This window comes from Clarias gariepinus, chromosome 2 (assembly GCF_024256425.1).
Source record: "Clarias gariepinus isolate MV-2021 ecotype Netherlands chromosome 2, CGAR_prim_01v2, whole genome shotgun sequence".
Taxonomy (NCBI): Eukaryota; Metazoa; Chordata; class Actinopteri; order Siluriformes; family Clariidae; genus Clarias; species Clarias gariepinus.
Genome location: NC_071101.1, coordinates 22,857,692 through 22,872,446, shown reverse-complemented (window position 1 = coordinate 22,872,446; position 14,755 = coordinate 22,857,692). Strand labels below are relative to the sequence as shown.

At 35.6% G+C, this 14,755-nt stretch overlaps 1 protein-coding gene across 1 annotated transcript in view; it reads left to right on the top strand.

Annotated features, from left to right (window-relative positions):
• The window catches only part of cpne8 (copine VIII), a 43,810-nt gene that overhangs the window by 1,198 nt on the left and 27,857 nt on the right, over positions 1-14,755 (top strand). The window contains exons 2-3 of the mRNA XM_053478808.1: positions 6,230-6,270; positions 14,360-14,406. Of these exons, the coding sequence (XP_053334783.1) occupies positions 6,230-6,270; positions 14,360-14,406 (88 nt within the window). The remainder of the gene's footprint in view (positions 1-6,229; positions 6,271-14,359; positions 14,407-14,755) is intronic.

Genomic DNA, 14,755 nt, shown 5'->3' with positions numbered 1-14,755 from the left:
CTATAAACAAATTGCTTATACAAGTCTTGCAAAACAAAACAGTGATTTTAGTATAACGACCTGCTTTCAGTTTTTTTATCCATAACATATTTGTATTTTTAATATGTGCTTGTGTAAGTAGCTTATGCTTTTACTCACCCAGGAATGAAAGGTGTTTAACAGAAAGATTCAATCAGAATATATAACTCTTTGTGTAAAAATATACCTATAATAAAAGTCAAGTCTGGTCTTTTGTGGACCAGAAAAAAAAATTATTGCATTTTGCAGTTCAGCGATCTGTGAAAAAGTTGAACTTTAAATGTAAAAAATCAAGGTGATAGGGTTGGATATCAAAAAAAAAATAAAAATAATCCGAAAACAAAAAAATACAGAATAGATGGTCACCATACTCCAGCAGCCTTTCCAGCAACATTCCCATACTTTGGTTTTCACTATTTCTTTGTTTTTAATGTAGGTTTGGTTTGACAGTCGTGCAATATCTGATGAAGTGTTCAAGAAATTTCCAGCTAAAATACATTAGTATATTCGTATGTATTAAAAAATTGGTACAGTGGTTAAATGTGATATTTAATAAATTGATTCCTGTACTGTTTGTGTCTGTCAAAACAGCCTAACATTACATACAAGTGAATTTACCACTTGAGCGAAATAATAGGAATCATTACTCTTCGAGTGATTAGTTAAAAAAAATACTGACACTTTGAAGTGAAGTTTTTTTTTTTGCATTTGCAGAATAAAACATATAGCAGTCGCTATTTTGCCTACATAATTAAATAGACCGTACATCAGTTATCAAAGATTTACGTATTAAATTTACTCTGCTGGCCATTTTTAAATGTCATTTTAAATTTGACCGTTAAAATGTAAACACTGCTACGAATGTTCTTTAATTCAATAGTTAAAGCTGCATATAGTTACTTACCACCATGGTCAAGCCGTAATGTGCTGAAATGGTTTGTGGTAAACCTGAATTGGTTGTGCATCTTTTAAAGATGGTCAAAAGTTAGTTGACACTGGCTCAAAATCTGATCCGCATTCCACAAAATTTGATGTGTTACCGAGGCTAGAATGCATAAGGGGTAAGTGTAAGAGTTTACTGCATTGACAGGCAAAATGAGTGACTGGTAGGATTGACATTGTTGTGCTGATTGGTTGGAAGTTAGTGCTCTGTATTGATTTGTTAATGTATAGATTAAATATCTTTGTTTGCTAGATAAATATTTATGTATTAAATAACTGGAAATGCTTTCTGTGTTTTAATTGGAGAAATAGCAAGATCTAAGATACCTGAATTTTTTATAGAAACCTCATTCTGGACTATGAACCTGTTTATAATGTTAAACTGTGATATGTTCTACAGTATGTACCTATTAACATGCAGATAACACTAATAGCTGATTTAGTAGTATTTTTTTTTTTTTAAAGAACTGCATACCATAATTCTGTCACTGATGTCTTTAAACGTTATTCAAAAAGGGAAACTTAGACAGGCCTGACAGGATGGAGGTACGTATTTCCTTAATTTGCCTTTTTGCCAGTAACAGCTTTATTTAGCTAACAAGTCAACATTTTTATGAGTTATTTTGGTAGTCGTGCTTTCCAGTGTTGAACTGACAAACTGAATGTGTGTGTGTATATATATGACCAAACGTTCACAAATGCATCCTGGGTGTCAATTCAGCACTAGGGATCTTGCCATGTGTACAAGGTTTAAAAGAGGTGCAAACAGGCAACTTTCAAACAGGCAATTTTTAAATGGTGAGTCAGGGCATGGCCTTATGGTGGGATTTACTATTCAGGAGCAATATACAGCCTTACAGACTTAGCAGTCTCAGTCTTTGTCTGAGTGGTGGCTCATTGGTTAAAGGCTATGCTTTTAGGGAGGTGTGTCATTGCAGACCTCCGCTTCTTAAGGAAATGGGACATGCGAAGGAAATAATTTTAGTGCATTGTATGTGTAACAAATACAAGCTTCTTCTTACTCAGGAGTATAAAGTGGAAATGTGACAAATTTGCATGCGGCTTTTAAAGAGACATGGATCAAATCAGAAAATGATACAAAATATTTCATATGACACAAGCTCAATATTACCATTAAATAGCCTTTAATCATAACTGATCAGCAAATGACATTTTAGCTCTTGAATAATCAGGTAACATGTTCCTAGCATTCCTGCACATCCAGTAGATGCAGTTAATGGAAAAAAGCCTGTGATCTAATGAAATCCCAACCAAATTGAAACCAACATATACTTACCAGTTCAATGAGCCAGGGATATTAACTTGTTTACGATCAACCACTTTCACTGGCAAACCTTTATAGATTAGATCAGTACCAAATATTACTTTCTGTTGTAATGGAAGATAATTGTACACCTCATAAATGTTTTATAAGGAGTCTTTAAATTGCAAATAAGTAGGCATAAAAACTCTGTAAAGTATAAGAAAGTGTGCAGATGATGACAAAAGAAGGCAAGAGTGCAGAAACAGCATTCCTATGTTTATCAGACTGCAATTGCAGGTGACAGCCAGCCTCTAACCCAGCTGGCTGACCTTATCTATCTGACTGTAAACAAATCACTTCCAGGAAGTATACTGTAGGTTCCATCTTCCTTACATCTGAGTTCACCTTTGAATTCTAATCATGTATATAATAGATCATTTATTCAAAAATCATGACTTTTCAGCTCCTGTTTTTCACAATATAGCATCGCAACATTATAGTTTTTTGAATATATTTAATACATATAATATTGACTATAGTATCTAATAGCTTAGGATTTAAAAATACTTGTACATTAAAATGCATCTTATAATCACATAAATGTTAAAAATCACAATATGGACCTGTGCAGTAATTTAGTCGCAAAAGGTTGTATTTTATTCCAGGTACAGTAATATACATGTAGTTGGAAATGGATGTATGTTTGCCAGTAACTTAAGTATTTTTTTATATAAATAAATACAGTATTGACAAACATCCTTTCAACAAAATCATTAGTGCCTTTATTTTTCTAAATAATCTCAGTGTGATTTGTAATTAGCCCCTATATGTAAAAAAAAAAAATCCTATAGGGACTATATCATTAATTTTACAGTATGCTTATGTATATCATAATTAATACAGGTTTCATTCTATACAGTATGTTTTAAAATTGTAAACCATTTTCCTGTGACAGCAGACTTCAAAGACTATTCTACCATTTCCTTTATAGACTTGAAGATAATAATAAAAAAGGATATGCAGATTTCTCCTGCGAAATGTCCATTTCAGAACCACATTTACTGCTGCATCACTTTCTTTGTATGAGTGTTTTCTGTTGCTTTCAGCATTTGAACATGCAAAAGTGATGCCCATTTCTTCTCATCAGTACAGCATAATAGACTTATCAAGAATCATGAAAGCAATTTTGTTTGCGTGTGTGTGTAAGAAATCCGTTTTGACTAGTTATATTAAGTTAAAGTAAAGTTAAGGCTAAGTTGGGATGCTGAGTTCTTATTACTGACATTAAAACAGTTTTAATAAATATGTGAATGGGCAGAAAAGTTTAGCAAGCTCTTGCGTTTGCAATTGTGTAGCAATGTCCATAGCTATATTATATTATGAGTCGCTTCGGTTAAGAGTAGAGTTAGCTACATACTGTACCTTAACTACCACCAACTTAATTTTTGTGATATTGTAAAAAAATCCAACCACAACTAAGGATCATACAGGTTTCTCATGAGATCAGGAAACTTTGACAGTATGAAAATGAATGAAACCACACTTTTGTAGAGGTTCCTGCTATTCTGGGTAAATATAATATTTTAAATGACATGGTAGGACTCTGCTGTTCTGGGATTTTAAATGGAAATATGCTGTTTTGTGGTAGGGCTTAAGTGTAAATATTTCATGAGAAGGGTTGTCTACACACTTTTGCTTTTTCTGTGTTGTTGCTCATAGACTCTGATTTATAATGGGCTGAAAGAGCCATAAATGTTGAGTGTTCAGTGCTTTCAGTTCTCACTACTCTTCTGCATAGAGTGTATGATAGGCTGTTTGAATTCGAAAGCATGGACATTTTAAGTTACTTAGACTTTATAGCAGTTTTTATCATGATTTTAATTTAATTAAATTTAGACGATGATGGTTAAGCTTTAGTGTTACCTGCAGAACCTGTTTTTTCTTTTTGCAGTGATGTCTCTTGAAATCGTTTTGGCCTAAACTGGTAGAACCCACACACTCTGGACGAGCATGGAGGAACCGTCTATCACTCTTTATCAGTTTCCATAATGTAATAAATGAGAGAAGTTGTGCATACACTGACAGAATTCCTCTAGCCAAAAGCTTTTCTGACGCTTGCTGTTCTAGATGCACCCCTCCTTATCAATTGCTCAAACAACCACACAGATTTCAATTCCTTTTAGAAGGATTAAGTTTCTGTGTTTCCTTATAAATTCGAAAAAATTGTCCTAGATGGTTTTAACTTGCTCATGGCTTTCAAGTCATTACCGAAATCTGTTGTGTTTTTTTAAGGTGCCCTAAATAAGTAATATTGTCTTTTCCTGGCTCTGAAAATGCATTTCAGCCAGAGGAATGTTCATGAAAGCTTTATGTGTTAATGTACGACTGTGGAAATAGAGGAGGGATGCCACATTTTGGATCTGTTTGGGTCATTCTCTTTCAACCTTACATACTGTATGTGCGACTTTGTCAGGGTGCCATTTGTTTTATTTGCATTTTGTTTGAGCAACTGATGAGGATGGCCGTTTCACTAGGAACACCTGTTCAATTGCTTATTCACTCAAATATCTAACAAAATCACATGGAATCAACTCAATGCATTTTGGCATATAGACATGGTCAAGACGAGCTGCTGAAGTTCAAATCTAATCGAGCATCAGAATGGGGAGATTTGAAAGGTGATTTAAGTGACTTAGAACGTGTCATGGTTGTTGGTGCCAGATGGTCTGGTCAGATGAGTATTTTTTACAACTGCTGATCTACTGGAATTTTCACGCACAACCATCTCTGGGGTTTACAGAATGGTCTGAAAAAGAGAAAATATCCAGTGAGCAGCAGTTCTCTGGGCGAAAAATGCTTTGTTGATGCCAGAGGTCAGAAGAATGGCTAGACTGGTTGGAGCTGATAGAAAAACAACCGAAGATCATCTCTGAATGCACAACATGTCAAACCTTGAAGCAGGTGGGCTACAGCAATGGATGACCACACTTAGGGTTCATTTGTGTCAGCAATAAACAGGAAACTGAGGGTATGAATTAAATGAGCTCACTAAAATTGAATAATAGAAGACTGAAAAAATGTTGCCTGGTCGATTTCTGCTGTGACATTCGGATGATAGCATAAACATTTGGCATAACCAACATGAGAACATAGATCCGTACTGCCTTGTATCAACACTTCAGTTCAGTGGTGTGGGGGAATGGTTATGGGATATTTTCATGGCACACTTTGAGCCCCTTAGCAGATGGAGCATCATTTTGATGCCACTGTCTTCCTGAGTTCGGTTGCTGAACGTGAGCACTGTCGGGATGTGTTGGAACGGGAGATTCTCATCACGCATATGCAGGTGACAAATCTGCAGCAACTGCGTGATGCTATCATGCCAATGTAGATTAAAATTTCTAAGGATTGTTTCCAGTACTTTGTTGAATCTTTAATTTTGCCAGGAAAAATTAAGGCAGTTCTGAAGGCAAAAGGGGATCCAACCTAGTACTAGCAAGGTGTTCAAAAGTAGGTGAACGATGAATATAAGTTATTGGAAATGCATTATTAATTTTATTTACATTTACATTTAGGCATTTGGCAGACGCTCTTATCCAGAGCAACTTATAAAAGTGCTTTCTTTGCAGTTAGTAATGTTGTGCCTCGAAAAATTTTAAGACCCAGTTTTAATACCTTGCAGCTTTAGATTATCCCTATAAAGGTACTGTAAGTGCTTCATCAAATGAATATTCATGCTCATGTGTATCTGTTTAAGACCATATATTTATATAACCCTGTAGGTATTTTCACCTTAGATTTCTATTTCTCACTACATACGTGTTAATCTGAGCTACACTGTGTGAAAGGTTTGATGTTATGGCGTCTGTTCGAAGGAAGAAGAAGAACTAAAGCACAGATTAAATTCTGGGGCGAAAAAGCAAACAGGAGAAACACGCTGGACCACACACGGTCATTACAACATATTCTTTCAATATTTCTTACATTTTTCCTTTATTTTTACAGAAACCTATTAGACAGAGACACATTCTCCAAATCTGATCCAAGTAAGTATTTTTTTCTTCTATAACTTCCATATATCCTAAGTAACATTACTTTATATCATGCTTGAGTGATCTTTAATGTGATTGCACCATTTCCCCCCTAAGCAGGATATAAAAAAAAATCCCAAATGCTATAATTGTGATGTCATGCTTATTTCAGTCCTTACATACCAAAAATAGCTTGGTATTTTGGTTCATTTAAGTGGACCTTAGCTACAGTGTTGTCAACATTGTTCACAGCACCAAATACTATTTTATTCAGAACCTTCACTGAGAAAAGAGACAAAAACAAATCTGTTTACGTTGCCACTGTGCGGCAAAATAATCAGAATCAGTAATCAGTTTGGCCCAAGTTATATTACATTTTCAGGGCATGAGACACGAATGTGGCAGGCAATGTTAATGCATCAACAGCACTTCAGATAATATCACTGATAATACTGTACGCTTTCTGCAAAATCAAAGTGCATGTGTGTAAAAATGTAAGCTCTTATGGTATACTCTCTTTTGTATGAATAAGCATGTTGATCTGTTGTCCATATTATTCATATTCCGGTACACCCATACAGTTAGGCACCCTTTTTTACACAAAACATTAGTTGCACCTACTAATACCACTGAGCCTCTTCATGTAATCTCCAACAGGATTGGTGACACTTTTCCAAACAGAGTATTTTAAGCTGCTTCATGTGTGGCTTCATAGAGCTCATATTTAAAGACCAGGACCACTGGCTTATTGCAAAAAATACATTTTGTGTTGTGGATATTCTATACAATACAATATACAGTATAGTGCTATTAATGCTGAAACCATTTTCTGTTTTTCTGGGATAAATTATGCTGCATGAAATTTTTTGTTGCAATTTTTATATACATAAACTGATTTGGGAAATTTGGGGATTTGGGAATACATTATGTAACTTGTATCCCTGTATATAATTTGTATACATTATTGTTTGCATTTACTCTAAATATTAATAAAAGGGGTGTTTAAGTCAAACCAGGACTTTCTAATGAAATTTCTTATGAATCAAGCTGTAAAATTGATTGGCATTTACAGAAGACGTCATGCACAGTAAACTGATAAGACTCTTCCTAGCCACACTAGAACTTTTGAATGTTGCAAATGCTTTAAAGAAGGCCGTACCATGAATAACGATCTCGGCTCGAGGTGGCTTAGAGTCCTGTGGGATCTGTACATGCAAGCATTTTTGAACATCTTACCACCTTGATGGTGTCCATACACTAGAGAAACACTGAGATGAGTGCATTAGTGTAGCAGGGGACTATGTAGAGAAATAAATAAGAGTTTTTACTCTCATTACTGTGTTCTGTTATTCAGCATAATCAAAAGTTTCAGTTTGACATTAACACCCCTTGTACTTCGGTGGGTTTAGGCAGCCCAAGAAACTTAAAGGCAGCCTAGAAACTTAAAATTACAGTAACGTTTTATTGGGAAGGCTAATCAGTTTCCTCCGTTATTTGAGTGGAAATTTGTAATTATTGCATGTAAGATTTTTATTTATATGATCAAATTTTGCCCATTATTGTGAAGGGCACTATGGATTTTAAGATAGGTGGTGTGGTAGCAAGTAGAGCGTTGTGATTTATTGCTGAAAGGAAATTTCATAGGTTTTATTGATTTTAATATTCTGTGTATATTTAGTTTTACTGTTTTTTTTTTGCCATCTTTAATGGCATATACAGTGCTATATAGTCTCTTTGTCCATCTCTTAATTTTTGTTTTGGCCAGCAATTAATCATCCTGAAGACAGATGCTTGTAAATAAATCACATAATAATCCTGAAGCTATTTTGCTAAAATATTTTTGTAGTACTTATTTTACATTTGAGTAAGGCAGGCATTTGGGTGTGAGTGTTATTGTGTTAGCTCAAGGAAATTGGCCTCCAGCTGTGGATTCCTGGTTTAAACCAGTCTCGCACCTTCCTGGGTGCTCAAGTGTTTTTATGCTTTACGACTGGCCTTGTTATTCGAGAAGGCATTCTTTAGGTGAAGTGATCCATTTAATTGAGTCCTAGTGTGTCCCCTCTGGTTTTGATAGCACTCTCTTATTCTCAAACATGTTAGAGAGATTTTGATGGTTAATATACTCTAATACTTTGTAGTCTTGCATAGCTAGCATATATAACACCATGCAATGAGTTTTTACAAATTCTGTAGGGGACCTGCAGAGAGTGTGAGAAAGAAAAAGAACAAATAAAGAAAGAAATTGATCACAAACAGCACTCAGTATACCAACCGCTTATGTACAAATGCAAATGAATAAAGCCCACAATCTTTCCTTATGTAGCTCATGTAACAAACATGGCTAAAAGTTAGTGAACACCTGACTTTCACACCCTTATATGTAGTTCTTTCCCAACTGTTGCTGCAAAGTTTGAAGCACACTGTTGTATAGAATATCTTTGTATGTTATAGCATTATTCCCTGTTCACTGTTTCAGCATGAAACACCCCCATACACAACACAAGCTGGAAGAACTCAAGTTGCGTGGACCTCAAAGAACACCTTTGGGACCTCCTCACCCAATATCAGTGCCTCGCTAATGCTCTTATGGCTGAATGAGCACAAATCCCCACAGCCACACTCCAACATCTAGTAGAAAACCTTTCCAGAAGAGTGGAGGTTGTTTTAACAGCAAGCGAAGGAGCTAAATATGGACTGGGATGTTCAAAAAACACATATAGGTGTGATGGTCAGGTGTCCTCAAACTGTTTGCCATATAGTGTAGATTAAAATATTCTGGATACAAATGAAATAAACACACCTATTATGTAATTTGCAACTTAACTAGCTCTCCAACTCAGATCTTGTTTTTTTTTCTTCTTTGACTACTCATGAATATTCATAAACTTACACCAAATGAATTCATATTGATTACTTGATGAATGCTGCTTCACAGACAGACTTTCATAGGCCAGTCTGGTGCAGAATATAAAGCAGAAGAAGAGGAAATATTAAACTGTGAGACTGAAATTATGACTCGGTTCCCTAAAAACACAATGGAAAAGCTAGTTTTAAATATTATTATGATTATTTAATGATGCATTTAATGCATTAGTTCATGCATATATCGTAAATATGAAATAAAACCAACTTTATCATTATAGTTGTAAAATCATTATTTGAAAAATGGTTTAAACAGGCCTTCACAGTAAAGTGACATTTTTAAACAATTCCAACATGTTCAGTGTTTAAATTATAGAGACATAGGCACCTTTTTAGTGTATGTGAATAGATTTTTTAAAAATAGATGCAAAATATTTCTTGTAAGCTTTAGATTCTGCCCCCCTCAGTTCATTTTGCTTTTGTTCTTACAAACAGCAATGAATTATTCACAAAGGTTGTCATATATTATATCTGTGTGTGTGTGTGTGTGTGTGTGTGTGTGCGTGTGTGTGTGTGTGTGTGTGTTTGATGAAGGGGGAATGAACTGCTCGAATCAAACCAAACTTTTTTAATTTGAAAAATTGCACATCTAAATTGCTCCATCAGATGTGCCGTTTATCAAATTTATTAGTTGAGCTAATTTTTCCTCCTTATTTGGAACTTCAGTAAACCAGGGCCTCCAATTAGTGAGTTTATACTTACACAGCAAATCACATAGAGTGAGCAGTAACATTAATGTCCACCTGTGTATTATCTCAGTAACTAATAGCTGTGCTTGAATGCTGTAACCACAGTAGGTACAGTTATGAAAAATATTGTATTGTTACTGCTCCCTGAAGACAAACTACACACTGAGCCCATTTTCACTATACAACCTACTGTAATATTAAAGGAACTTGAGCCTGGGGAGGAGTACTGGCCCGAGACGAGTTTGGGAGCACTGAACAGAGACAGGGTATAAAGGAAAAAAGACTTTGAATCCGTGTCAGTCTGGGACTCAGATAACACACAGTGTGGACACAAAAACATATTGATTATACCCAAAGGCCCAAATATATCAATGCTAAGACAGTATATATTTTGCTTATATATTTGCTTTTTTACTACACATTTTTGTTTAAAAAATTACGGTATATATATTAATTGGATATTAAGTAATGTTGTCTAATGTAAGTTTAATGTTTTAGATGGTATTGAAAATAGAACTCTTGGTTCTGGACTCTGGAAACACTGTGCTATATCATGAAGCGTTGCTATTGACACGTGTTAACAGTAACAAATAGCACAATTTCATTGAGGGACAACCAGGGACTCCGACCCAGGCTTAAGTCAGGTGGAATTAGTAGTCTTGCAAAATAAAGCCTTCTAGATTATTTATATTTATTCAAGGCATGTTGGTTAAAACGTGTAGTGTAGGTCTAGACCTCATGTGGATCTTGAATATTTCCTTGCTTTGTAAGATGGTTTGGTCTGCTGCATTTACAGTGCGAATTACATAGTTCCTGCAAATAAAACAGAAAAGGTAGAACTAGTTAACCATCCATGCATCAAAACCAATGTTGAGAAGAGATGTTCTGCTGCATTGACCATTAACTTCACACCGCGGTCGTTGTTTTAGGGGATAAAAATTTGCTGAGGACCCCAACCTCTGGGAACTTACAGATATACACATTTTCGCACAAGCAATCATACAATATGGGCAAAGTACTGTAGCACGTTCATTTCATTTCAATAGTGGTGGACAGGAGGGAGGCAAAGTGAAATCATTGATTTAGCAGATGTTTGGGGCAAAAAATATATCAGAGAAAAAAACGTAAGGAACCTACAGAAACAGAGCGTAAACGTGTGTTCTTTTCCTGAGGGATGCAGCTGTTGTGTTACAGCTGATGACAGGCATCTTTTAATCACAGCTTTAATGAACATACAGACATGTGACTGCAGGCTTATCATTATTCACTCACACCTCATTTTTCCTACTTAAGCCCCAACACATACATACTGTACACACATGCACACGCATACATACATGTCTTTAACTACTTTTTTCCTTTTTCAGACTAAATGTTTTTTTTTTTGACTAATAGTGGGATAAAGACGGTTTGCCAAAGTGTGTGACATAGCTTGCTTTGTTCAGTTGAAAGTAGAGAGGGGGAAAGATTAAACTGAATCATTTTTTTTTAGTTGTGCTTTCTCTCTCTCTCTCTCTCTCTCTCTCTCTCTCTCTCTCTCACTCTCTCTCGCTCTCTCTCTCTCTTCTGTTCACCTTCTCTCATACATACACACATTCATTCCCTGCTTCTGGCCACATTGTGAGATTTACAGGGCCATCAGCTGCAGCAGTAGTGTGCCTGTAGAATCTCCAGCGCCTTGCTCTCATGCACTGAGGCACTTGTGCTGAGTCTATCTCTTACCCTTGCTGACGTGATTGGGCCAGTCGCACACGATTAGAGCGCCTGACTACACACTCCGGCCAAAAGACACTAAATTCTGGGGTTCCATCATGCTAAATATAGACCTATTTTCATGCTGGGCAGCCGGGCCCTGTGTGATTTTGTGTGTGTGCACGTGTGTGTATGATGCTTTTGTCTACAAATAATGAAGTGTATAAAGTGGATCATTGTGTGTGTAGATTAGTGTGTGTCAAGCTACTGAAGTTAAATTTTTCACACACACACGCACACACACTTGCAATTTCATCATCCACAGACGAGACTGCTCCAGAGCTTAATAAAGCAGCACATTGTAAACTCCTGAGCTCTCTCGGGTCCAGTTCCACTGGCAGGTTAGAGATTATCACACACTACGAGGATGATAATGCTTCTTTTTAATTAGGCATATTTTTAGAAGCACCATGATGGAAGAACAGCCAAGCAGATGGACAGAACAAGAAAGAAGCTCCAAATTATTCCAGATCCCTGTCAAGCGCCCTACTGGGAAAATCAGCTTATAACAGCAAGACTGAATTTACCAGTGAGGATTTGCTAGTGGCCATGTAGGATGGATCAAGTGGGTGTTTTCCTGCAGTTTAGCTTTATTAATATATTAATAATAAATTAATTTGTATTAACATACCATATGTGTTGTTCATGATGTTTGGACACATTGTGTTTAATGTTGGTGTCTATGTGAGGGACAGAAACCCACCATATCAATTTCCACCATTATGTTATAAGGTTTGAAAAAAAATCCTATAAATTCCCTTTTCAATGTGCTTATTTTGATAATTGTCTGAGAAAGGGCTTTTTAATTTTTTGCTGACCTATTGAGAATATGCCTTGATGATGTAACACCATACCATACTTAACGTGACTGAACTGCAAATTGCTTTTTCAGTCAACCTCAGGCTAACAGTTCAGTTTAATACTGAAATAGGTTTATATATACTACAATACATGACATTTATTTTTAAAATCACTTTTTTTAGTCATTTTTAGACATTCAGATTGGTTTCCAGTTTGTATGAACACAAAACAAGAGAAAAACATTTCCTGCCAGTTCTGATGGTCTCTGGGCACCACTTGTAAAAGTTACATTAAATAGGGCTAGGCTATCAGGTAGCGGCCGACAGCTAGCCGCTACAGTCCCTGCATTCCAGTTGGCTAGGAAAATGCACTTCAGGGGCACTGGATTTGAAGCTCTAGACACTAAATCACCTTGAAAAGGAGAGGAAAAAAGGAAATAAAATTTTTCAAAAAAATGTTTGAATTTTTTTTCAATTGAAACTAAACAGACATAATGAAACATTAACAGCAACATTTTGGAGATTCTACGACGTAGGCAAACTTGTTTAAAAATGAATATAATATGTAAAAATTAATGATAATGATTGACAATAATAATGAACATTGACAATATTATATTCATATCGCAAACATTAAACCACTCATTCTTGCACAATCATGCAAATCACAGAAACCCAAAAATGTAATGCCACTAACAACATAAAAAACAAATGATTCTGAATAATAAAATCTATAAAAAATAAAATAAAGTTTTTATTTGTACATTGGTTAGAACTTGCTCTTTCAGTGATATCTTATGTTTCTTACGTTGGAGGACACGAAAAACTGTCTTTATATTTAGATTCTGTCTTTAAATTTCTGTCTGTATGTCAGAGTTTAATGCTTTAAAGCTTAGGTATTTGCCTAAAGTTCAACCTGTATATTTGACTGAAAATTAAAGAAAGTGTAAACAAGGTGTAAACATATTTCTGTAAACTAGGTACATTTTTGTACAATTTTCAGCCAATTTACAATATTTAGCCACCAATCCATCGGAAACCAACACTTTATAACGTTGTCACACCAAACTAGACTTTCACAAAAGGGTTCATCCTTGTAGCAGGCAGATATGAACATGGGCTTCAACCTGAAATAATAACATCACGGATTAAATTAAAGCTGATGGGCTTATATTTAGCTTTAACCTTTTGACTATTTCTAACTCTTTTCTCGTCAACGACAGGTACCTCAGCTAGTCTGTTCATATCTGAAAGGGCAATTTCAGCAGCACCTAGTAACCAGCAGCATACTGTATGTGTAGAGAAAATGTTAGAATCCAATCATGTTGTTTGGTGCTCTCGGTTATAAGAGTTTCTTCTAGCTCCACTATCACATATAATTGAATGATATTCGAAGGCAATTTGAAAGACACATTTTCACAGCATCAGCAAGAAACACCTTGCACACACAGCACTTAACTAAGTCTTGATTTTTTAGTGAAACAGCTATTTTTTCCTTTTGATTTTTTTCCTCAGACTTCTCAGTCAGTTTTAGCATAGCATGTCTGTGCCACAGACCAGCCTCTTTCTTCAGCTTATTTCTGTAGTACTATGTGTATGCAGATTAGCCAAACTTGTTATAACAAGTAACATTTAAACTGTTATTTCCTCTTGTTGGATGCAGGTTAAACTGAAAAAAAATGGGTTTGAGTTCACCTTCTTGTGTAATACATTTCCACTAGCACTTCTTTGTCTATGGTGCAAGGAAGCTCAAACCGTTTTCCTTTCAGCTTTAAACTCTGCAGATACGTCCATTTTACAGACACTTGCTTTTCCATTTGCATAATAGTGTTTGGTGTCTTTATTGAGCTTGACAAGCAAACACTAAAAACTTCATCCCTCTGCACTCAGGATCACATACCTGTCATTTTTCTCTCTTTTTTTCCTCTTGTGTCTCTGCAGTTTGTGTGCTTTACACTCAAACGGTGGCGAACAGGGAGTGGAGAGAGGTGAGTGTGAATGTGTGTGGAATCTAGAAGTAATTGCCTCATCAATCTTCTGATGGGGATAAAATGCTTGTTGTTTGCTGAACTCTAACACTACTCCTTTAATGTACATTAGTGTCCCTAAAAGAATACTACGCAGTGGCATCTAATTGAATTGTTTGAACAAACATTTTTCATAAAGTCCGCGTTCATTAAGCCTTACATTTCAAATTCTGCTGGAATTCTAATTGGCAATAATTTATTTAAAAATGATATTTGTTGGTATTCTGTTTATTAATTTTAAAATGCCCCTATTTAGTAGCCAATAGCATTAGTCAAGTGTAATGCTCTTTATGGCTATGTCATTATTAAT